The 24,192-nt window shown below is 39.4% G+C and overlaps 1 protein-coding gene across 1 annotated transcript; it reads right to left on the bottom strand.

Moving 5' to 3' along the window:
* Positions 1-22,352: 22,352 nt before the first annotated feature.
* Positions 22,353-23,776, bottom strand: LOC145640192 (uncharacterized). Its single transcript, XM_081691494.1, has 2 exons — positions 22,836-23,776; positions 22,353-22,680 (listed from the first exon to the last, which is right to left on the bottom strand). Exons 1-2 carry the CDS (start codon positions 23,774-23,776, stop codon positions 22,353-22,355), a joined length of 1,269 nt encoding a protein of 422 aa, XP_081547620.1.
* Positions 23,777-24,192: the final 416 nt, after the last annotated feature.

The raw sequence follows: 24,192 nt of genomic DNA on the forward strand, positions 1-24,192 counted from the left end.
GATGGTTCCTCGGACCTTGAACTTGATTTGGACTTGAAAATCGAGCATCAACCTGAACACCAAAAACACGAGGGTATTACTAAGAGATAAAATAAAACAAAATAAAATAAAGGTAAAATAAAGTAAAATAAAATAAGATAAATAACACTAAACTAATAAAAATTAAATAAAACTATACAAGTAAAGAAAGTGAAATAAAATAGACTCAAAACTAATTAAAATAAATAAAAGTAAACTAGAAAACTTTCAAGGAAAAATAAAGAACGAAAAATAACAAATCAAAAGCAAATAAAATACGAAAATAAACTAAAAACTACGAAAAGAACTAAAACACAACAAAATTACCAAAATAAACAAGAAATGTTATTAAGAGAAAACAAGAGAAAGAAAGGGAAAATAGGATAAAATAAACGGGAAAATGACTCTAAAAATACTTCCTAAGAGTGACATAAATGTCACTCATCAAATTCCCCCAAGCTAAACCTTTGCTCGTCCTCGAGCAAAGCTAAGGCAAAAGAGAACAAGATGGAATTATTGAAAGCAAAGGAAACAAAATAGAAACAAAGAGAAAGAATGTACACTAACTCACTGTCGTAGGAATCACGGATGCATTTAGCGTATGCATCAAGCCCTTTAAACCCCTATGTCGCCAAAGAGGACGAGTACGCTCTCGTGAGGGTTTCCTAAGAGGTTTAACCCACAACTCTTGGCAACACATAACATTCAAGGCAAAGGTGAAATCAAGAAAACTCGAGTTTTGATATTTCAAACCAAACACAAACAATGGGCTAAATGCACAAGAATACAATCCTTTCTAGACATTAAAGGTAGCCAAGCAAAAGAATATCTAAGGATGATGCACACATAAAGCATGCAAAGGGTAGAGAACTTAGGGGGACTTACACTCCTCCTTATCTTCGACCAAACTCCCGCATCCTCACTAGTTTTGCATCCACTTTTAAGGTGATATCTCAAGATTCCTCAAAGGAATCGGAAGAAATAATCAATGAAAAAAATTTAGGCTACCCGACATCTTGGCATTGATAGCTCGCTCAATAGGCTTGGCTTGATTACCCTCCATCGGTAGTAACTAAACCTCACTAAGGTCAAAAGGTCTTAAAAGGGTTGAAACGTTTAGGCTAGGGTAAAGGGTGTGGAAATAAATTTTGAAATTGGTGGTAAACTTAGAAGTGAAGCAAGGCTGATCATTCCTCAATTCAATTTCAATAAACTACCAACTTTCAAATAAAAAATTCTAGCAACTCATCCCACAAGCTTATTCTTTTTCAACCAAACAACAAATAATTTTGTATTTTCTCAATATTTTCTTCTCTTTTTTTTCATTTCTTTTTATTCTTTGCTCTCGCCTCTTTTAACTTTAAGTGGCTTTTTCTTTCATTTCCTTTATTTTCTTCTCATTTACTCAAACCATTCACCATAACAAATATAATCACAAGTACCAAAATTTGAGTTTTTCACTTCTTTTTCATTCTTTTTCTCACTTTCATTAACCAAAAATACAAATCAAGTCCCAAGAATGCTTCACAAAAACTAATAAAGGTGAAAATAAAGCAAAGGTCCATTGGTTTGTAATGTGGTTATGCCAAAGAAGGGAAAATGGCTCAAATTGGGTTACTAAATGAGCAAATGCAAAAGAAAAATAAAAGAAAAGAAAATAATAAAACAAAACAAAAATCCTAATTGCCTTCGTCTTCCCCTTGGTTTGTTCGGTCTCGATCTTGGGTAGATTAAGCCAAATTCTCGATATAAGCTAGCAATGCCAAGGATCCAAACGCCACACATGCAAGAAATGTAGAAGGCTAGAACAAAATAGACACATCCTCACAAAAATGACGGTAGTGGAGTAGCAAAAATCACCTTTAAAGCTTCAACTAGCTAGAGAGCGACAACCATCTTACCACAAACCAAGTGAGCTAAGGTCTCATAGCCCTTAAGTTCTACTACCTTGGCAATGTTATATGTGTGAACCAACCTCGCCATTCAAGTGCACGAAAACCTCTAACAATTAGCAAAGAGGGTATTCTAGGTGTTAAAGCCCAATTATGTCCAAGTTTAAAACAAAACATTTTGAATCTTGCCTTGAATGCCATGGAAAGACACTATACACACAAATATTCACAAAACCAACAATACTCAAGAATGCATATACAATAGTGCAATATGAAAGCATGATCAATCAAAACTACATATACCAAAAGTCAACTCAATAAGGCGCTCATGGCCATCCAAACATAGAAAACCAATCTCAATAATAGACTTTGGCAAGTATGAGAGAAATAAATCAAGTAATCATGAGACTATGGATTAAGAAACCACCAAGAGATATAGATAACCACCCCAAGCTAGCGAATAGCTACTAATTCCCCCAAGCTAGAATGGAGCATTGTCCTCAATGCTCAAAATAAAGGCACAAAGGGTGGGTGAGAGGGGAAGAAAGAAAACACATTCACACAACAAATCATATTCATTCAATCCAAATGCAAATAAGAAAGCAAATCAAAGATGAGGGAAGAAGGAAAGAGTAAACCAAATGTGAGGTGGGTGTTGAAACCCGCAATTGAGCACATTGTCCACAATTTCATCTAATTCCCCGTCTTTGTTGCTTTTCCAAATGCAAGCAATCATTGGTGTGCTTCTTCTCAAGGAGCTCAATCCAAAATCCTTGCACATGAGTATATGCATCGACTACCTATACACATAGACAAGAGAGTAAACAAAAACGAGAAACACAAAAGAAAGAAAAAGAAAGCAATAAAACACGGGTTACTTCCCGCAAAGGCTTGCTTAACGTCCAAGCATGACCAATCTAGTAAATAACCCGACAAAAAACGCAATAGCTTGTCATATGCACCGGCAAACATATCAAGAAATAGAGCATACGCGATGCTCATATGACAAGAAAACATAAAGTACAAGGAGACTTTATGCTTGAGAGAAGAGAGAAAAGAAAAAGTAAAAGAATCAAAAGAAAAATCAAGAAAATGAGAAGAAAAAGTAGAAGAAGAAAAAGAAAAATCCTCACAAAAATCTTTTTGGTTGGCATTATAACTCTTTTCCTCATCAACAATGAAAGAGTTAGGGGCTTCGGAAGCATGAATAGGAAGAGGATCCCTAAGAGGTTCTTTGAGAAAAGAAGGGAGGAACAAAGGATAGTAGGAGATATGGTTAAACCTTTGGGAAAAAGGTGTATGAGAAAGGCAAAAAGGGGTAGCTAATCCCTCATCACAAGATCTCAGATCACTAATGAGGGAATGAAAATCAATCATGGAATCCTCAAATGAAGAACCCTCATGTTCTACATCTCCCTCAAGCTCAAAAACTCCAAATGATTCAATCTCAACCTCCTCTTCACAACCTTGAACAACATCTCCCTTAAATTTCTCAAGGCCTACCATCTCAAAATCAAGAGTGAATGGGGGAAAATTTCTCTCAAACTCATCTCTTTCTAATGAAGCCTTATCAATGAACTCACTCATAAGGTTATGGGCTACCATTTGAAACTCAAGAAATATTTGAGCCATAATCTCAAATGAGTCCAAATCATCATGGATAGACGAGTCAAAAGCTTGCTCATTGGAATCATCTAGGGGACTATGGGGCACACCTTTAGAATTCATGCAAAAATCGGATGCAATATGAGAAAGAGCATGCACTTCATCATCATTAGAATGTACCTCATTACATTGAGCTATAGAGGGAGGGGAGTTGAAATCATGCATTACATGGTCACTATGGGGAGCATCAAGCACAATTCATATTAGACAAATCATGACAATTAGCATCAACATTAAAAGCATGAGAATCCCGAACATAAGTCTCATGATTGGCCCTCTCCCAATAATAATTATCCCTAGCTAACCATGAATAGCAACCCAAGCTTCATCCGAAGACATGTCTTGAAATTTACCATTTAACATATTATCAACTACTCCTCTAAAATTCTCATTTAATCCCAAATTGATGATTTCACAATAATCACCCTTGGTTAAACCTTTAACATCATCTAGGAAATCCTCAAGTCTATTGAAATACACCCAAAACGGTTCATTATCAGATTGAGGAATAAAAATATAAGCCATTTTTTTAAAAACAAAACAAAGAGAACAAAAACAAATCAAAAGAAAATATATACAATGGACTAGTCTCAATAAGATAACATAACGGTAATGGAAGCCGTTCCCCGGCAACGGCGCCAATTGAGCAAGGGAATAAACGCGTCGTCAATTGTCTATCCCTAGATCAAATACAATTTATACAACCTAAACAAACCTAATACGAGTATAAGGCAAGCATAGGGGTCGAACCACATAGAACGGTAAACACCAAAAAATGTTATCGACAATTAAGCTAGTCCGGAATAGGAGATAAATAAACTAAAGTCTAAAGATGCTAAAACAACAAATAAAACATTAAGGCACCAAGGGAAATGGGTAGGTGAAGTTGACGCTTGACCATATAATAACAAAGTAGCATATCAATGGTAAACTAAACATGCATGAATACCGAAGTAAAGGGTCCAATCTAGCCGCCTTCCGGGGTCAATTGGCTTCTCCTAACATAGCCTCTATGTTTCCACATTAGAACCATATACTAGGAGGTACTATTAAATAAAAATCGATAGTAATGAATCTCAACTAAGTCAACTTCCGTTACTTGTTAGTAAAGACTCATCTTTGATCAACTAACAATGTGCACTTGCAAGAAAGACCAAAGAATATCAAGCATGCAAAGACTTTAATCACCATTAACATAACCCCAACATTAAAAGCATGAACAATTAGCAACTACACCATCCCCACACCCTTGGATAGATGACTACTCACAAATCATGTTGAAAACAATATCAATCATCAAATCAATAAGCATCAAAATGATTAATAAGCAAAGAAGAAAAATAAAAGCAAATAATTAAAATCAAGAACAAAGGTAAAGAGAAAGAGTAAGAAATTACTCATTAATTAAAGATGAAGGTCTACAAAGGATTGAACAAGCTCCTTCTTCAAAATCCAAGTTCATTAATGAAGAAAACCTCACTTTCTCTCTCTACCAATGAAGACTAACCCTAACCTAACCTAAAACTAAAACTAATTAGAGTGAAGAATAGATGATAGTTATTGAATGTTTTAAGATGGGACTTATATAGTCCGTACAGAGCCAGCTGATAAAAGGAGAGGTCCGACCGAACAAATGAGAAGGTTCGGCCGGACTACAGGGTACGTTCGGCCGAACCATGAGTAGGTTCGGTCGAACCTCCCTGATCCTGGCCTGGTCGAACTCCTGTGGTTCGGCCACTCCTCCAAAACTGCCAATTTTCATCTTGCCCCTGCCTCAACGTTCGGCCGAACCACTGAGCAGGTTCGGCCACACCTTGGTTTGGCCACACCATCAGGAGGTTCGGCCGAACCTCTTCTTAATCATGCTTCCTCTAGCTTCCCTTGAGCTTAGCTTCCTCCTCTTGAAAATCCCGATGGTTCCTTGGACCTTGAACCTGATTTGGACTTGAAAATCGAGCATCAACCTGAACACCAAAAACATGAGGGTATTACTAAGAGATAAAATAAAATAAAATAAAATAAAGGTAAAATAAAGTAAAATAAAATAAGATAAATAACACTAAACTAATAAAAATTAAATAAAACTATACAAGTAAAGAAAGTGAAATAAAATAGACTCAAAACTAATTAAAATAAATAAAAGTAAACTAGAAAACTTTCAAGGAAAAATAAAGAACGAAAAATAACAAATCAAAAGCAAATAAAATACGAAAATAAACTAAAAACTACGAAAAGAACTAAAACACGACAAAATTACCAAAACAAACAAGAAATGTTATTAAGAGAAAACAAGAGAAAGAAAGGGAAAATAGGATAAAATAAACGGGAAAATGACTCTAAAAGTACTTCCTAAGTGTGACATAAATGTCACTCATCACGCAACAAACCTTTTCCATTTTATGACGACCTAGGAAAGATTTTTGGTAAAGACAGAGCAGTGGGAAATGAAGCTGAAAGTGTGTTTGATGTGCTTGAGGAGATGGAGAAAGAAGAGAGAGGTGAAGAAGAACAAGAAGTCCATTGTAATGGAGAGGAACCTAGTCCAACTTCTGAATGTAGTCCTACTAGACCTCCACCATAAGTAACACGATCTACTACCAAGACAAAGAAAGCAAGGACAGAAACCATTGAAGTCTTAAAAGACTTTTCGACCAAGATTGCAAAAATTAGTGACGTGATGGAAGGTGCAAGTAAACATATTGGTCGTCTTGCTAGATGTTTTCAACATGAGTCTAATTCCGCAGAGAGAAGAATGAAAGTGACAAGTGAAATCATGAAAATGGAGGGATTATCTCCAAATGAGGTTCTTGTTTCTTTCTGGATTTGATAGCTCGAGAACCCGAACCCGAGATCCTGATACTCCTATCGGCAAACTGAGAACCTACATGATGAGCATAAGTTAGCAAACCCCGGGGTGATCCGGGGATAACCTCTCCGATGATAAAGTTAGAATGTGTTTAAGAGAAGGTAAGTAAGAGAGAGAAAGTAGAGAGAGAGAGAGTAATTAATGCTTACCATTTAATGAAGCTTAATCTACTATTTATAATAAATTTCGTGACAGGTGGCTATAAGACATGCAAGGCTTTTCTCGCCAAGTGTCAATGATAAGACTGCCACGTGCTAAGTATTGAAGAGCCTACATGGCTGATATGTCTGCTTTTTAATGCATATCAGCCCTTATCACATATTATTCTACTTTTTAGAGCATATCAGCCCTCGTCATATACCATCCCATATAACTATTCCCCCAAGTGAGGACGTTAGATCATTGATCTACGTTCTCACTTTATGATAATAAATAGTTTTAATGTTGTGCTATGTTTAGGCTTTCTTTTTATATTAGAAAAATGTGTTATTAATCTATTTGGTTCAATACTATGTTTCTTGCACTCTGTTAAGCATATTTATGAAAATATTTATTGTAATGTTCGTGGATGTTTTACAAGTGAGCGAAAAGAAAAAAAAAAAAAAAAAAAACTCCGTTTTCCCCACAAGTGACCTTGTGTACAGATAGGACACAAGGTCTACTTAATAAAAGAAATGGGAGCGAAAAACTCCGTTTACCCCCCAAGTGACCTTGTGTACCGATAGGACACAAGGTCTACTTAATAAAAGAAATGGGAGTGAAAAACTCCGTTTCCCCCCCAAGTGACCTTGTGTACCGATAGGACACAAGGTCTACTTAATAAAAGAAATGGGAGCAAAAAACTTCGTTTTCCCCCCAAGTGACCTTGTGTACCGATAGGACACAAGGTCTAAATAAAAGAAATGGGAGCGAAAAACTCCGTTTTCCCCCCTAGTGACCTTGTGTACTGATAGGACACAAGGTCTACTTAATAAAAGAAATGTTTAAACGCAGTCGTTTAGGAGATGAATCGTTTGCTAGGTTTTAGCGGGAAATATGCTTTGAGGCAGGACACGTGTTGTTAATCTATCGGTTTGTATTTAAATTTTTACAAATTGTCCTAGCCATTGGATTTCTGAATCAACCGTCACATCAGTTTCTTTTTTATTTTTTAAAGAATAAATTTTCTCTTTTACTTTTATATTCCATTTTTAAAAAGCAAAAAGTCGGTTCAAAACGGAGATTTTTCAGAGAAAAGGGTTTTCATCTTCACCTCCATCACTGCCATAGCAAAGCAACTGCCTGTTTGTTCGTTACTTAGAAGCACAATTGAAGTTCTGCACTTTTGGCGAATAGCTTTAAGGTATTTACAGAATTTAATTATTACATACATAGCTTTTTTTGTTAAAAAAGGATTTGCATGCTTCGTAATTCGAATTTTTTTTTTTTACCTCTTTTTTTTTAAAAATTCCAAGTTAAGATATTAGATGTCCAATAGTAGTATTGAGGAAGAACTTCCTTCCCTTAGCACTGTTAGGCGTCGTCTTATTAGACAATCATTGGGGAAAGACCTCGGCCGTTCTGGAGGGACTGCTTCTTCCCTTTCTAACAATATTGACGATCCGTTTTAGCCGTTATCCCCAAAAGAACAAAAGAAAGCTTTTTACCGTCACAAATTACTAGCCGACTGTGAGAAGGCTACTCGCCCTGTTAACCTTTGTATTCTGGAAGACACTGAAATTCTTGATATCGAACCAGTTAATGTCCGTTATCATCTAAGGAGCTTTGATAACACACGGTTTGACCAATACGACTCTAACGTCGGGAATATTGGTGTAAATATCACATCTATGCCCAGAATGAAGCAAACAAGTTATCAGCCTAAGATTGCCGCTAGGGAAGCTGCGGAATCAAGCAAAAAACCAGGGCAAGGTCAAGTGGTAAGTCCTAGTTCTTCCGATTCTGATAAAGAAGAGCGTCCTCCATCTCGGTCTGAAGATCAATCATCTCCTGTTCACGAGTCTGCAGTAAATTTGGTTCTTGGGGATGAGGATGATGATAATTCCGATGATGAGCGTAGGGATAATGTTGTTGACTTAACAACAGAGGTAATTCAAGAGGAGAGATTGGATGAAGAGTACAACTCTGAGACCGATGACAATGATTTTCGGCAAGCTCTTGTCTTGTCAAGGAGCAGTAAAGTAGGGAAAGCTATAATAAGTGATAAATTCAGAAAAACTGCAATAGAAAAAGATTATTGTCGTCTTGCTAAGAGATTTTATAACCTTCCTAATGGTTATAACCTTTATCTTCCAGCCGCGGGATCCTCTGTACTAGATTGCCCTGCTGGCCATGTTGTCGTTTACGCTAAGCATTTTGATTTTGGTTTACGGTTTCCCCTTCATCTGTTCGTGGCAAAAATTTTAAAATGTCTGTTTAGTCCAGATAACCCCTCTCACAATTTGTGCCGTAATCGCCCTTGTGTGGGTTATGCTGTATAGGAATTTTCCCCTAACTCTTAATGCTTTTCGGAAGCTGATGACCTTAAAAAGAGATGGCCAATCTAAGGGTTGGTGGTCTTTGTATACTGCTTCTAGGAAATATACAGTTCACCCTAAGTTATCTAGTTGTAAAGGATGGCAAGACAAGTTTTTCTTTTTATCTGTTCCCGATGATTATCCTATTCGGAGAACTTTTTACCGGCCACATCCTCGATTTGACGCTATTCCTGAGAGAGACTTGGCCGCCATGAACTTAGTGCTGTCAATTATTTTGACATTGTTGAATCCCAGGATGATGAACGTAGATCACGCCTTGCTCCAAAGGTGTGGGTTCCTAATGTGGGGTACATTCTCGGCAATGCCCCATTGTCACATGTCGGTCTGTGCTGGACTGGCTGTTATGGTATTAATCCACTATTTATAACTATTTTTATGAGTTTACTTTTTATTGTCTAGTATCTATATCTTACCAACTTAATATAACTTTAACCTCCATTTTTATATATATTTTTTTAACAGGTGTCGACAAGTTAGATAGTAAGCAGCTTGGATTGTCCGCTGACGGGAAGAGAGTCATTCTGAGGTGTCCTAGAGCTCCCAGCTCCAGTTACGACACACTTGCCTCGTATTGCAGCCGCGCTTCCCCAGTCAATCCCAAAAGAAAAGCTGAAAAGATGGCTGATGACCAATCAAAGAAGAGAAAGCTATCCACTTTGAGGAATTGCCGAGGCGGCAATGTCGGAGCAGTCAACACCAGAGTACCCGACATCCAAGCTGAGAAAAAATTGAGGGCGGACGACAAGCAGACCAAACGCCCCTCTATGTCTTCTAAGCCCGCTACTATAGAAGACAAGACAGTGGTTCAAACTGAACCAAACACTAAGAAGAAGACTGAGGGGGTGGAGATTGAAGATCTCACTCGAACCTCCGAGTCTCCCCCTTTTCAACCTAATGAGACTGTTCCACCAGCCGGCCCAAAAATCCCCATTACGGCTGGTGGTTCTGATACCAGCATTCCTTCGAACAAGTGTACTATTCCGTTAGTGGGTTCAGAATTATTAAAAAAAGCTAAAATATTCAGTGAGGTCAAGTGATTGGAATGCCTGGGTGGAGGCCGCTTCCGATCAGTAATATTAATGAATAATTAATATTACAGCTTAATCTTGACTAAACCATTCGGGTCACACCCAAGCATTCAACAAAACAAATCGACGAATTAATTCGGAAGGAATTAATGAGTCGACCGATTAATATTTATTTAGACGTCGGAAATTCGAGCTTAAAGCGTCGAAACCGAGCGTCGGAAGTCGAGTCGAAAAATAGTGAAAGACGAGACGAGAAATAGTAATAAATCCACAAAACACCAAAATACCCCTAGCATCGGAATGCCCAAGCAAACCGAATGCTAAGGGCGAATGGCCTAGCATGGTGGCTAGCATGCGCACCAAGACGAGCCTAGGCTGGCTGGTGCGTGCTAGCGCACCCATGCTAGCATCGCAAGGCTAGGCGCTTCCTAGTGCGTGCTAGCATGCTAGGCGCAGCCTTGTGCGCGCAATGGCTAGCAAGCCATGCCGCAACAAGCTGCAGTTGCTAGCACGCTAGGCGCGCCAGCTCGCCACAGCTAGCAGCAGCATGGCTAGGCCATTGCTTGCTGCCTAGCAGCGCTGGCCAAGGCACAAGGCCAGCAGCAGCCTGCACAAGCATGCTGGGCTTGCTGGCCAGCAGCGCCTGGCTGCCTGCATGCGAGTGCTGGGCCTGCTGGGCTTGCTAGGCGTGGCTACCACGGACAGCAGCACATGGTAGCCCACCTTGGATGCCTTGGTGCTCAAGGGTGGGTACCATGTGGCTTGTGGTCCTTGAGTTTGTGTGGAGTGAGGTAGCCAGTTATGGGAGAGGGAGTGGGGAGCAAGTTTGGTCCCCCCCTTCTCCAAGTGGTCCTCACCTAACCACTCACATTAGCTTGCCACTTGTTGATTTATTACTAGCTTGATTATTAATTTTATTTTAGCTTTAAAATAAAATGGAAAAATCATACTATCCCACATTGATGGGAGAGTAAATGATACTCCCATCATTTCCTATAAATACCCAAGTATGGGCATTGGGAATGATGCTTGAGTAAGAGTTGGAAAAGGCATCACAATTAGTGAAAACCTTTGAACACAATATAATTACTCGTGTTTTATTGGTCGGGTCTTGCTAACCCCAAGACATTGGACCTAGTCGATTTTGTTGGACTTCGTTGGAGGTCTCCGTGTGAGCGGGACTTGAAGCTTTCAAGTAAGAGCTCATTTTGGAGCGAAGCACGCGTCAAAGGTAATTAGCTTATCTTAATCTTGTGATTAATTTAATTATGTTTATGGTTTTATTTATTGCGGGTGCGGTCTTGTTTTTGGGTTTGTTTACCCGGTGAGTCGGACTCACCAAACCCCAACAGCGGTATCGGAGCCTCGCTCGTTTATTTTTAAAATCATAATTTTTTCAAGGTGTTTTTATGGCTTAATTTTTCTCGTTTTAAGTTGCTAATTTGATTAGTAACTCGTTTTTCCAATTTTTACCTCGTATTAGAGCTGTCTTCAGCTCCCGAACCCATATTTCGACCCAAAAATAGTGAATTTTGGGTGGAAAAGGCGTTCTGGAAATGGTTTTACCCATTCAGGACTCGATTTTTAGCTAGAAAACGACCAGAAATGCATTTTTATTTCGTGGGATTTTTCGTTTTGACGAAAAATTTTAAGTCTTTCTAACCTTGAAAATTGATTGCATATTTATGGTGGTTATGTATTTGGTTCTTTCCTTTATTTATATGCAATTTTAGACCACTTTAAGCATGATTACTTGGTAGTAATTGGTGCTTGAAAGTTTGGTTTTATTTTTTCACATAATTGCCAATTAATTGCATTAAGTGTGAAATTGTTGTTCTTTGTTGTTTCCAGGTACTAAAGATTCAATCTTTATTTATGATAAGTGATTGAAACTTTGAGTTACTAAATTCCATGAATTTTGGTTAAACTTTGTTGATTTAATCATTTTTTAGTTGATTGGAATCATAAAGTTTAAAACTTGTGATTGAAATTGGTTTATCTTCATATTGGAAGATATAATTTTTCATGGAGTCACAATTATTAAAGTTAGAGTCTTTATTGAACTTATGTTCATTTTTCCAACTCCCTTTTACTTTTTCAAAATCTCAAGATTAATTTAAAATGATTAAATTAATAGTGGGAATTGCCCTAATTTATTTTATTACACTAAGTTAAACCAATTTTATGAAAGAATGGTTCTTGGAAATAAATTTGGTTAATTGCATTTGGATGAACTATTTAAGTTGGACTTGTTATTTTTCATTTTTCCTCAAAATTGATCCTAAAATTAATTTAGAATTTATTTATAATGTCACACACAAAAATCGATAATTTTCGAAACATTGGCACGCAACACGAGGCCTAAGAGCCCCGAGCTAGCTCTCGGCCAGCTGAGATGCTCACGCAACCCATATGTGGCTGCTGAGGCTGCTAGGCATTTCGTTCTTAGGTGCTTGGTGTTGTGCGTGTGTGTGTGCGAGGAAGGGCGTGGGCTGCTGCTCGCTGCCGCATAGCGCGCCAGCCAGCAGCAAGCAGCAGCATAGCGCAGCAGCAGCATGATGCTGTGCGCGCTGTGCGTGCTGCTACACTTGGCTGGGCTGGGCGTAGCGCATGCGAGCACAAGCAGCCCACATGCATGCTTGGTGTTGCAGGGGTGCGCATGGGCATACTACGTGTTTGTTGTACGGTACGTACAATCCCATAATTGGTACAATAACCCCGGGTTATTAAGGCGATGCTATTTTAAAGTTAATTTTAGCGTTGCTTAATATGTAAATAAGGGTATTTTTTGGACTCCAAGTCTTAGTGCTAGGCACTTAGACATTGTGGAATACGTAATTTTGCTTAAAATTGTCGTTTTAATTATTTTTATTTTTTTTTGTTTATTTAATTAAAATTTTTGGAGGCTAGGCCTCGGGTTGTGAGCGACATTTGCAAAATTAATTTTGGCAAATATTTGGGTTTACCGACTTAATTAATTGGATTAGTTAAGTTGGATGCGGAATTTAGTGGGAGCATCTCTAAGTTATTACCATAACCGGTTAAAACAACTTTAACTAGTTTAATTAGGCGTGTTAATTGGATTAACCACTTAGATTAGTTACTAGTTCTCGCGCGTTTTATGCATTGTTACTTGTTTATCGTTGTAAAATGCATGGGCCATTCACAGATAGTGAATGGAATGTAAATTCTCTCACAGGTTTTATGAAATGGCAACTAGTGGGGCCCGATTAGGATAGAAAATATGGACTGTGATCCGTGATGTATTTTTGTAAATCTAAATACGGTCTGCGAACCGTTGAGTATTTTTGTATCTTAATATTTAGATTAGTCCTAATCGTAGATACTAGCAATTGTAATATTTTGGTCAAGTCTTGAAGACGGGGTTCTTAGAAGACAAAGCCATGAAGTTGCAAATGAAGACCTTTTGAAGACTTGAAGATCTCAAGGGGTCATGCTAGTTGCCAAATGCATCTCTATTTATGTTTTCGATATATATTTATGTTAATATATATGAATTATATGTTAGATGCATGTTTAGGATTTCGAATGTTGAGATGATTAATTAAGTTCACTTAAATCAACCAACATAGAAACCCTAGGTGCCTAAAATATTGAGTAAAACTTGCCATTCCAAAACACACTTACCAACCAAACGAGGGTAGTGGTGGGCTACGCCAAAGCGAGGCATCACTACTTCTCCAAGGAACGTAAGGCATACCGGGTATGCAAGGTGGTTTTGGTTATACTCAACGATATGAGTGATGGAGTCCTAACATGTCGTGGCAAAGTGAATAAATTTTTTAGAGAGCGTTGGATGCGACGATTTATTCAACCAAGAGTGGCTTGGAGCCATTAGCAAAGCGTTTCTTACCTTAGGAGATTGAGTGTTAAGACAAGCCAAAGCATGCTTAACCACTCTTTGTTTCCTTTGATCTTGGAATCGGCTTATTCTCACCTAAAATAGGGACAATCTTTAATGTGTGAATAAGACGTTTTAAATAAGTTTGATTAAAATGCATGAATTCAATCTTATTTAAGTATAATGAATGGTTTTTTATTTCAAATTCTTTCAATTGTAGAATCATGTCTTCAAATAACTCAAACAACCAATTCTCGTTACGCTCAATTCTCGACAAGGAGAAGCTGAGTGGGCCAAATTTTCTTGATTGGCAAAGGAACTTGCGAATTGTTCTCATGCAAGAGCAAAAGGAATATGTCCTTGATGAGGAAATGCCCGAGGCTCCCAATGAGGAGGTGACTCAAGCTGCCCTAAATCGATGGCAAAGTGCCAATTGAGATGTCAAATGCATCATGTTGGCCACAATGTCTCCTGAGCTTCAAAAGACTTTCTTTGAAAACAAGACGGATTTTGAGATCGTTTCTGAATTGCATAATATGTTCCAAGAGCAGGCCCGAACTGAAAGGTTTGAAACCCACAGGCAGATCCTTGAGAGCAAGCTCAAGAAAGGAGAGCCTGTCAGCCCACATGTACTCAAAATGATTGGATTGTTTGAAAACATGGGAAGGCTTGATGCGGGGTATTCAACCGAGATGGAAATTGACATCATTCTCCACTCGCTGCACAAAGGCTATGATCAGTTCAAGATGAACTATAATATGCACAGCATGGAGAAAACCCTCACCAAGCTTCATGGTATGTTGAAGCAAGCTGAGAAAACGCTCAAGGATGAGGGAAAGCATGATATGCTCATGATTGAAAAGGGCAAACCGTTCAAATTTTTGGGCAAGAAGAAGAAAGGCTTTAAGGGGAAAGGTAAGAAGAAAACTTTTCCGCCTAAGTCTAAAGCTACCAAGGATAAGAAGGTAGCGTCTTCTAAATCTGATTCCGAATGTTTCTACTATAAGAAGAAGGGACATTGGAAGATAGATTGCCTCAAGTTCAAGGAAGATAAGAAGAACGGAACCGTTGCTTATGAATAAGGTATATACGTTATAGACTTTAACTTCACTAGCTTAACATCATGGGTATTAGATACCGGATGTGGCTCACACCTTTGTTCCAATTCTCAGGGACTAAGGAACGCTAGAAGGCTAGAGAAGGGAGAGATTGAACTCCGGCTCGGCAATAGAGCCAAAACTGGTGTCGTATCCGTAGGAACTCTCAGTTTGTCTTTGCCCACCGCGCTAGTTTTGGAACTCGATAATGTTTATTATGTTCCTAACATTACCAAAAACATTATTTCAATTTCGGCGTTGGACACCAAAGGTTTTGAATTTCGAGTAAAGGACAAAGAATGTTCGTTTTATCTCGATAATGTTTTATATGGTATTGCACATTCTGAAAATGGCCTTTATGTGCTTTCTTTAGACAAACAAGTTTATAATGTGAATAATGATACCAAAAGAGCTAAGACCATAGAGTTAAATCAGACTTACTTGTGGCATTGTCATCTTGGCCACATCAACATCAAACGCATCAAGAAACTTCTACAAGAAGGTGTTCTTGACTCTTTCGATTTAGAATCATTTAAGAATTGCGAGGGATGTCTATTAGGCAAGATGATTAAACAACCATTCTCCAAGTTGGGAGAAAGGGCAAGTGACTTAATTGGTCTTATACATACCGATGTATGTGGACCAATGAGCTCAACCACAAGAAATGGACATCGATATTTCATCACTTTCACAGACGACTATAGTAGATATGGCTATGTCTACCTCATGTCGCATAAATCTGAATCATGTGAAAAGTTCAAAGAATTTCAGAGTGAAGTTGAAAATCAGCTTGGCAAGAAAATCAAAGCCCTTCGATCAGATCGAGGTGATGAATACTTGAGCCAAGAATTCGATGACCATCTGAAAGAAAAGGGTATACTTTCAGAATTGACACCTCCAGGAATTCCACAATGGAACGGAGTATCCGAAAGGAGAAATCGGACCTTGTTAGACATGGTACGATTTACAATGGGTCTTAGTGATCTTCCTATCTCTTTCTGGGGACACACACTTCTAACTGCGGCACTAACACTGAACCTTGCTCCATCAAAAGCTGTAGAAAAGACTCCTCATGAATTATGGACGAAGAAACCTCCTAGGTTATCTTTTCTAAAGATATGGGGATGCGAAGCATATGTCAAGAAATTGATTTCTGACAAACTTCATCCCAAATCTGGCAAGGTTTAATTTGTGGGCTACCCAAAAGAAACCAAAGGGTATTACTTCTACAACAAATTGGAGAACAAAGTGTTTTTTGCTCGCGATGGTGTCTTTTTGGAGAAGGAGCACCTTTCCAAAATGACAAGTGGGAGGAAAATCGAACTCAACGAAGTTCGTGAGGATGAGCAACAAAATCATAATGACATTCAAAGTGCTCAAACAACATCTGTTGATGCAAGTCAAAATGATCAAAATGTGCAAAGTCGAACCGACAATGCAAATGCTCAATCCATTACCCTACGTAGGTCTCAGAGGCCGAGATCTCAACCTGATAGATATCTTGGTTTAGTATTAACCGAGAATCAGGACATCCTTATTATGGATGGAGATGAACCGGCAACCTACAAGCAAGCGATGGCGAGCACCGACTCTGCTAAATGGCAAGAGGCCATGAGATCTGAAATGGATTCCATGTTTGAAAATCAAGTTTGGGACTTGGTTGACTTACCCGAAGGTTATACACCTATCGGATGTAAGTGGATTTTCAAGTTGAAAACCGACAAAGATGGAAATGTATTCATTTACAAAGCTAGATTGGTGGCAAAAGGTTACAGACAAGTTCATGGTATTGATTACGATGAAACCTTTTCACCAATCGCAATGCTTAAATCCGTTCGGATCCTCCTAGCGATTGCTGCATATTACAATTATGAAATATGGCAGATGGACGTCAAAACCGCCTTCCTTAATGGTTATTTGGAAGAAACTGTGTATATGACACAACCTGAAGGTTTTGTCGACCAAAACAATGCTAGGAAAGTTTTTCAGCTTAAGAAGTCCATTTATGGATTAAAGCAAGCAAGCAGAAGTTGGAATCTGCAATTCGATGAAGCCATCAGTAAGTTTGGTATTATCAAGAATCCAGATGAATCTTCTGTTTACAAGAAGGTTAGTGGGAGTGACATCGTCATCCTAGTCTTATATGTCGATGACATATTGCTCATTGGAAACAGCATTCCGTAGTTAGAGTCTGTAAAGGCCTGGCTTGGAATGTGCTTCTAAATGAAAGACTTGAGAGAGGCTCGGTACATACTAGGCATCTAGATCTATAGGGATAGATTGAAAAGGATGATTGGATTGAGTCAGAGTACTTATATTGATAAGGTACTTGATCGATTTGGCATGGAGGAGGCCAAGAGAGGTCACCTGCCAATGTCACATGGCATAACCCTAAGCAAGAAGCAGTGTCCAAAGACACCTGATGAGCGGGTAAGAATGAATCAGATTCCATATGCTTCGCTTATTGGATCGATCATGTATGCCATGATATGTACTAGGCCAGATGTATCGTATGCCTAGAGTGCTATGAGCCGTTACCAATCAGACCCAGGAGAGGTGCATTAGACTGCGGCAAAAAATATCCTAAAGTACCTGAAAAGGAACAAGGATAAATTCCTGGTGTATGGTGGTGCAGAGGATTTAGTTGTGGAAGGTTATACCGACGCAAGCTTCCAGACAGACAGAGACGATTTCAAATCGCAATCTAAATATGTGTTCTGTCTAAATGGAGAGGCGTTTAGTTGGAAGAGCGCAAAGTAGAGTACAACTGCAGATTCTACAACTGAAGCCAAATACTTAGCAGCTGCTGAAGCAGCTAAGGAGGCTGTTTGGATTCGTAAGTTCGTTGGTGAACTTGATGTTGTACCCTCTATAAAGGGTCCAATAGCCCTCTATTGTGACAATAATGGAGCTCTTACTAAGGCCAGAGAGCCTAGGGAACATCAGAAGGTCAAACATGTCAAGCGGTGATTTCATTTGATTCGAGAATGGAAATCAGAGGGTGAAATCAGAATTTGGAAAATTGGAACGGATGACAATGTAGCCAATCCACTTACTAAACCTTTGCCTCAAGTGAAGCACAACAAGCACATTGAGGCAATGGGAATCAAGCATGTAGGAGACTGGCTTTGATTTCCTTGTTTAGTGTTTTAGTTAATTTTGAGAAAAATTAATGTAAGACGCTAAGGAAAACCATTCAAGTTTTGGAGTAATATAAAATTTCATGCAATATTTTATTACTCCGTTATGCTATTTAATTGTGGTTTAGGATTAAATAATGAGTCCATTCGATTATGAGAATATTCAAAATAGGGTATCAAGACCAGTCTTGGTAAGGAAACACCTATTAAGTGAACATTGAATACTATAATCGAAAATTATCCCTAATCAAGGTCATTTAAACGATGGACGATTAATGACCGATTGAGATTAGTGTGTAGTTTTATTTATAGCACCGTTTTATGTGCTACAAGGACATGATTGTCATAAATCATTTGCACAGGTATTCGTTTAGAACCATACAGGATCGACCTATGAGAATACTTTAAGAAATTAAAATTTTTGTCATGAGTATACTTCTCATTATGGCTATCGGAACCTATTTCCTCGACCATGAGTATTGTGAGTTCTCTTGTTTGAGTACTAGTTCGCTTTGATGTTGTCAAACGTCTGCCGTAATAGGGGATTATAACGGCAACACTCAGGCGACTAGGTCCTCTCAGTAAGAGGAGCTACATTACAAGACTAGGAATGTCCCCCCTACTAAAATAGGGAAGATGTCTTTGTTGTATACAAGGCCTCTCGTAGAGCGAGACTGTAAAATGCATGGCCGTGCTCGGATGGATTTTAGAAATCATCTGTTTATTGACAGTCGGACTCGGAATCGGGAAACACTTCTGGACGTAATTTGGATGACAAAATAAATCTTACCTTATAGTTCATAAAGAGACATTAAGCGACATAGGAAAAAGGCTGTACACAAAATGCGCACTTGTCCAGAAGGACAAGTGGGAGATTGAAAGGAATGATGTCCTTCGAACAAGTGTACTATTCAGTTAGTGGGTTCAGAATTATTAGAAAGCTAATATATTCATTGAGGTCAAGTGATCGGAATGTCTGGGTGGAGGCCGCTTCCGATCACTAATATTAATGAATAATTAATATTACAGCTTAATCTTAACTTAACCCTTCGGGTCACAACCAAGCATTCAACAAAGCGAACCGACGAATTAATTCGGAAGGAATTAATGAGTCGACCGACTAATATTTATTTAGACGTCGGAAATTCGAGTTTAGAGCGTCGAAACCGAGCGTCGGAAGTCGAGTCGAAAAATAGTGAAAGACGAGACGAGAAATAGTAATAAATCAGCAAAAGACCAAAATACCCCTAGCATCGGAATGCCCAAGAAAACCGAGTGCTAAGGGCGAATGGCCTAGCATGGTGGCTAGCATGCGCACCAAGCCGAGCCTAGGCTGGCTGGTGCGTGCTAGCGCACCCATGCTAGCATCGCAAGGCTAGGCGCTGCCTAGTGCGTGCTAGCATGCTAGGCGCAGCCTTGTGCGCGCAATGGCTAGCAAGCCATGCTGCAACAAGCTGCACCAGCTAGCACGCTAGCCGCGCCAGCTCGCCACAGCTAGAAGCAGCATGGCTAGGCCATTGCTTGCTGCCTAGCAGCGCTGGCCAAGGCACAAGGCCAGCAGCAGCCCGCACAAGCATGTTGGGCTTGCTGGCCAGCAGCGCCTAGCAGCCCGCATGCGAGTGCTGGGCCTGTTGGGCTTGCTAGGCGTGGCTGCCACGGACAGCAGCACATGGCAGCCCACCTTGGCTGCCTTGGTGCCCAAGGGCGGGTACCATTTGGCTTGTGGTCCTTGAGTGTGTGTGAGGTGAGGTGGCCGGTTATGGGAGAGGGAGTGGGGAGCAAGTTTGGTCCCCCCCTTCTCCAAGTGGTCCTCACCTAACCACTCACATTAGCTTGCCACTTGTTGATTTATTACTAGCTTGATTATTAATTTTATTTTAGCTTTAAAATAAAATGGAAAAATCATACTATCCCACATTGATGGGAGAGTAAATGATACTCCCATCATTTCCTATAAATACCCAAGTATGGGCATTGGGAATGATGCTTGAGTAAGAGTTGGAAAAGGCATCACAATTACTGAAAACCTTTGAACTCAATATAATTACTCAGGTTTTATTGGTCGGGTCTTGCTAACCTCAAGACATTGGACCTTGTTGGTTTTGTTGGTGTGGGTGGACTTCGTTGGAGGTCTTCGTGTGAGCGGGACTTGAAGCTTTCAAGTAAGAGCTCATTTTGGAGCGAAGCACGCGTCGAAGGTAATTAGCTTATCTTAATCTTGTGATTAATTTAATTATGTTTATGGTTTTATTTATTGCGAGTGCGGTCTTTTTTTGGGTTTGTTTCCGCGGTGAGTCGGACTCACCAAACCCCAACAATTCGGGGGATCGATGGCAGCCAAATCTTGATGTGTACCGAAACGAGTCTCTCTACACCGACGACCCAATGCAAGGTGGGAATCTCGGATATTGTCTTTTGTGCAACTTGGATCCTCCTTGGATAGGCCTGTGGGTGAAATCGATCCCCTCGTTGTTGTTCATATGCATAACATGATGAAGGTACTCAATTTTCCCTTTGGTCCCTTACTTATTTATACAAATTTTTGCTTATACATTCACATATCTTTTTATTATAACATTTTGTTTACATAAGCGAAATTGTGTTATTTTTTTTATATCATCCATATATTATCGTTTTATGCTCTTATATTGGTACAACTTTTAAACGCAGGAAATTATGTCCGGTACCGAGCTAGTTGAGATGTACCGCTATTATCAGGAGCAACATCATCAGTCTTCTGCCAACCAAAACGCTTTACAAACCGCCTTAGACAACGCCAACAAGGCTTTAAATTTTCTGAAAGAAGTTAAAAAAAGGGATGACCTTAAGTTGGCGTCTCTAAGGGACAAAGATGTCAAGGTCGAAGGACTTGAGAAAGAGGTTCAACATCTAAAAAGTCAAATTGCCGAGAAGAACCTTGCTCTTGAGCGTCTTCCCTCCCTTAAGAAAGATCTCAATGACTCCAAGGCAAAAATTCAAAATCTTGAAGAGAAGGTTCAGAAGATGGAGGCTGACAAGCCAGGTATTCGGCAAAGAGCGGTTGGTCGTTACTTGGCTTCTAAAGAATTCTGCACGCGGCTACAAGACCGCTTTGACGGAGGTTGGACAGCCGCTCAGAGGTGCATTGCTCATGTTGCCGGCTGGAAAGGAGGATTGGGCTAAGGTTGAAAAAGCCTTTGACAATGAAGCCTTCGAGATTCCTTCCGGCTTTGAACAACAACAATTTGTTGAGGAAGATTTGTTTAACTACGAGCCAAGCGCCGATGAAGGCCTCAAAGATCCCAGCATTTTGGATTCCCCAACATCTGATAATAAACAAGCTTGAAGGGGCGGGCAGTCATCACCGACATCTTCTTGTGGGTCTTGTGTTGTTGGACCTTATCAGCCTTAGTTTGAAGTGTTTTTCCTGTTTTTTATCAAACTATTTTTGTATATTAATGTTGCTTTATCGGCATATGCCCTTTTTGTGGTGGTGTATGTCGATTGTTCTCTTACTGTTTCAGACATGTAGTCGCTTTTCCGTTTTAATAACTTCTGCTATATTTATGACTATCAATTTCACATGTTAGTTAAGTGCAGCTCTTGCCTTTCATTACAAACCTTGTACATAAACCATTGCACCAACAAGTTGTCTAACCAATTTTACACGTTACGACATTACTAGGCTTGACGTCCTAATTTCATTTTCTGGGAAAAAATCCGTCTTGTCAGTAAGACAAAAGATGTTTATTGAATTAAGCCTTTTTCCCATACTTCGTGCCCCCTTAGTGCATATGCTTGTTAAACAACTATATGCACTATAACGCATTTTCTGTTGGTGATTCAGAGTATAATACAGGTCGCTTACTACACAAATTTCAGTCAGTTAAGCACCCTCTCGGCGATCATTATCAGAGCTACGCCTCTTGTCGGCGTATACTCGATTTGATTTTAACGGAATTATATTTTGAACAAGCAACCTCGTGAGGTAATGACTACAACTGATCAGGTTGCGATTACATTACCCTCACGAAAGCGGTTTTTAGCTGTCTGTCCCACTTAACGATGTTTTGTTAAGTAGAGGATGCCTATTCAATCATTAGAATTTGTAAGCGACAATTTATATATATCCGCTGTAATCATTGTTGTTATTACTATCAGTTTTTCTGATTACAAAATTTCATTATATTTCTTATACATAATACTTTTTTAGTACTACAGTAAAATGATCCTTGCATCACCATGTCTCTTATCCTGTATGGCCCTTCCTAATTAGCCGTTAACTTTCCATCTTCATTTCCTTTCCCTGTGGCCGTTGTTCGTCGCAACACCAAATCTCCTTTATTTAATGGCCGATATGCAACTCTTTTATTATATGCCCTTGACATTCTATCTTTGAAGGAGACTGATTTGATTGCTGCCTTTTCTCGTATTTCAGGGAGAAAATCTAACTGTTGCCGTAAAAGCAAATCATTCTTGTCTTTACAGTACTGTTGAATTCTAAATGTTGGCAACCCTACTTCTGCCGGTACCACCGCTTCTGTTCCAAACACCAATTTAATTGGCGATTCTCCCGTTGCTTCTGTCACTGTAGTTCTATTTGCCCACAAAATTTCCGGTATCAAATCAGCCCAAAAACCCTTTGCATCTTCTATTTTCTTTTTTATTGCCCCTATAATCTGCTTGTTTGTCGATTCCGCCTGGCCGTTTGCGGGTGACAGACTGTCGCATATGCAAATTTCACCTTATACATAAACAACAAATCCTTTACTGGTTTACAGTCAAATTGAGATCCATGATCAAAGACCATTGCCATCGGCAATCCAAATCTCCTGAAAATACTTTTCCAGATAAACTTTTTCACCTCCGACGCTGTTATCTTTACTACTGGCTCCGCCTCTATCCATTTTGTAAAATAATCCACCCCTACTATGAGAAATTTACTTCCACCCGTCGCCGAGGGAAACGACCCTACTATATCCATTCCCCATTGTGAAAAAGGGACTGGATTAAGTATCGGTGTTAAATCATTGGGTGGCAAATTGATAGCGGCTGCAAATTTCTGACATTTCTCACTTTTCTTCACATACTTAACAGCATCTTCATTCATTGTCGACCAGTAATATCCCCTTCTCATTGCTTCCCACAACAATGCTCTTGCCCCAAGATGATTTCCGCAGGTTCCTTCATGTATCTCCTCAATTAGCTTTACAGATTCAACATCTGTTACGTACCTTTGTAACGGCAAAGGAAATCCTCTCTTGTACAGCTGGCCTTGATACATTATGAACCATATGCTATCCCTGCGCAGTTTTCTTGATTCTTCCTTATTTGGGGGTAAAACTCCATATAGTAAGTATGCTAGTATCTTGTCAAACCATTGTATGCCGTTATCGACACAGCACACTTCTGGTTTTTCTTCTATACTTCTTTGTTTTAACACCTCCACCATGACTGTTCTCTCAGAGTCATTAAAACTTGAGGATGCCAACCTCGCTAAAGCATCAGCCTGCGCATTTTGTGCTCTCGGCACTAGTTTGATTTCGTAATACTGCAACGGTGCTGTTAATTGCTTCATTTTTTCAGTATATTTTACCATTGTCGGCTCCCTTATTTCATACTCCCCTGTATACTGGCTGGATACTAGCTGAGAATCGGTGATCAAAATTATTCGCTTTGCTTCAGCTGCCATTGACAACTAGATCCCTGCTATGCCTGCCTCATACTCAGCTTCATTGTTGGTGGCTTTGAATTTGAATTTGATTGCATACTCAAAAGTTTTCTGATCTGGGGTTGTTATCACTATCCCCGCCCCTAAACCAGTTGATGTTGCAGATCCATCTACTGATACCTGCTAAGTTCCCAATTCTTCTTCTTCATCATTGTAGGTGGTTTCCACAATGAAGTCAGATAAGGCCTGCGCTTTTATTGAAACTTTGGGCTTATAATTTATCTCATACTCCGACAGCTCCACAACCCATTTTAGCAGCCGACCTGATGTATCCATCTTGCGGAGAGATTTTTCCAACGGATGGTTTGTCAAGACATCTATCGGGTGTGAATCAAAATACGGCCTTAACTTTCTAGCTGCTGTGACCACTGCCAGTG

This window comes from Chenopodium album, chromosome 7 (genome assembly GCF_948465745.1).
Source record: "Chenopodium album chromosome 7, dcCheAlbu1.1, whole genome shotgun sequence".
In the NCBI taxonomy this organism is placed as follows: Eukaryota; Viridiplantae; Streptophyta; class Magnoliopsida; order Caryophyllales; family Amaranthaceae; genus Chenopodium; species Chenopodium album.

What these genes read in the sequence shown, in the direction of transcription:
- LOC145640192 (XM_081691494.1), bottom strand. Translation starts at nt 23,776, where the DNA reads ATGGCAGCTGAAGCAAAGCGAATAATTTTGATCACCGATTCTCAGCTA. An exon ending in GTAAAGGATTTGTTGTTTAT is followed by an intron (nt 22,681 to 22,835) that starts GTATAAGGTGAA and finishes GTGGGCAAATAG; the next exon opens with AACTACAGTGACAGAAGCAA.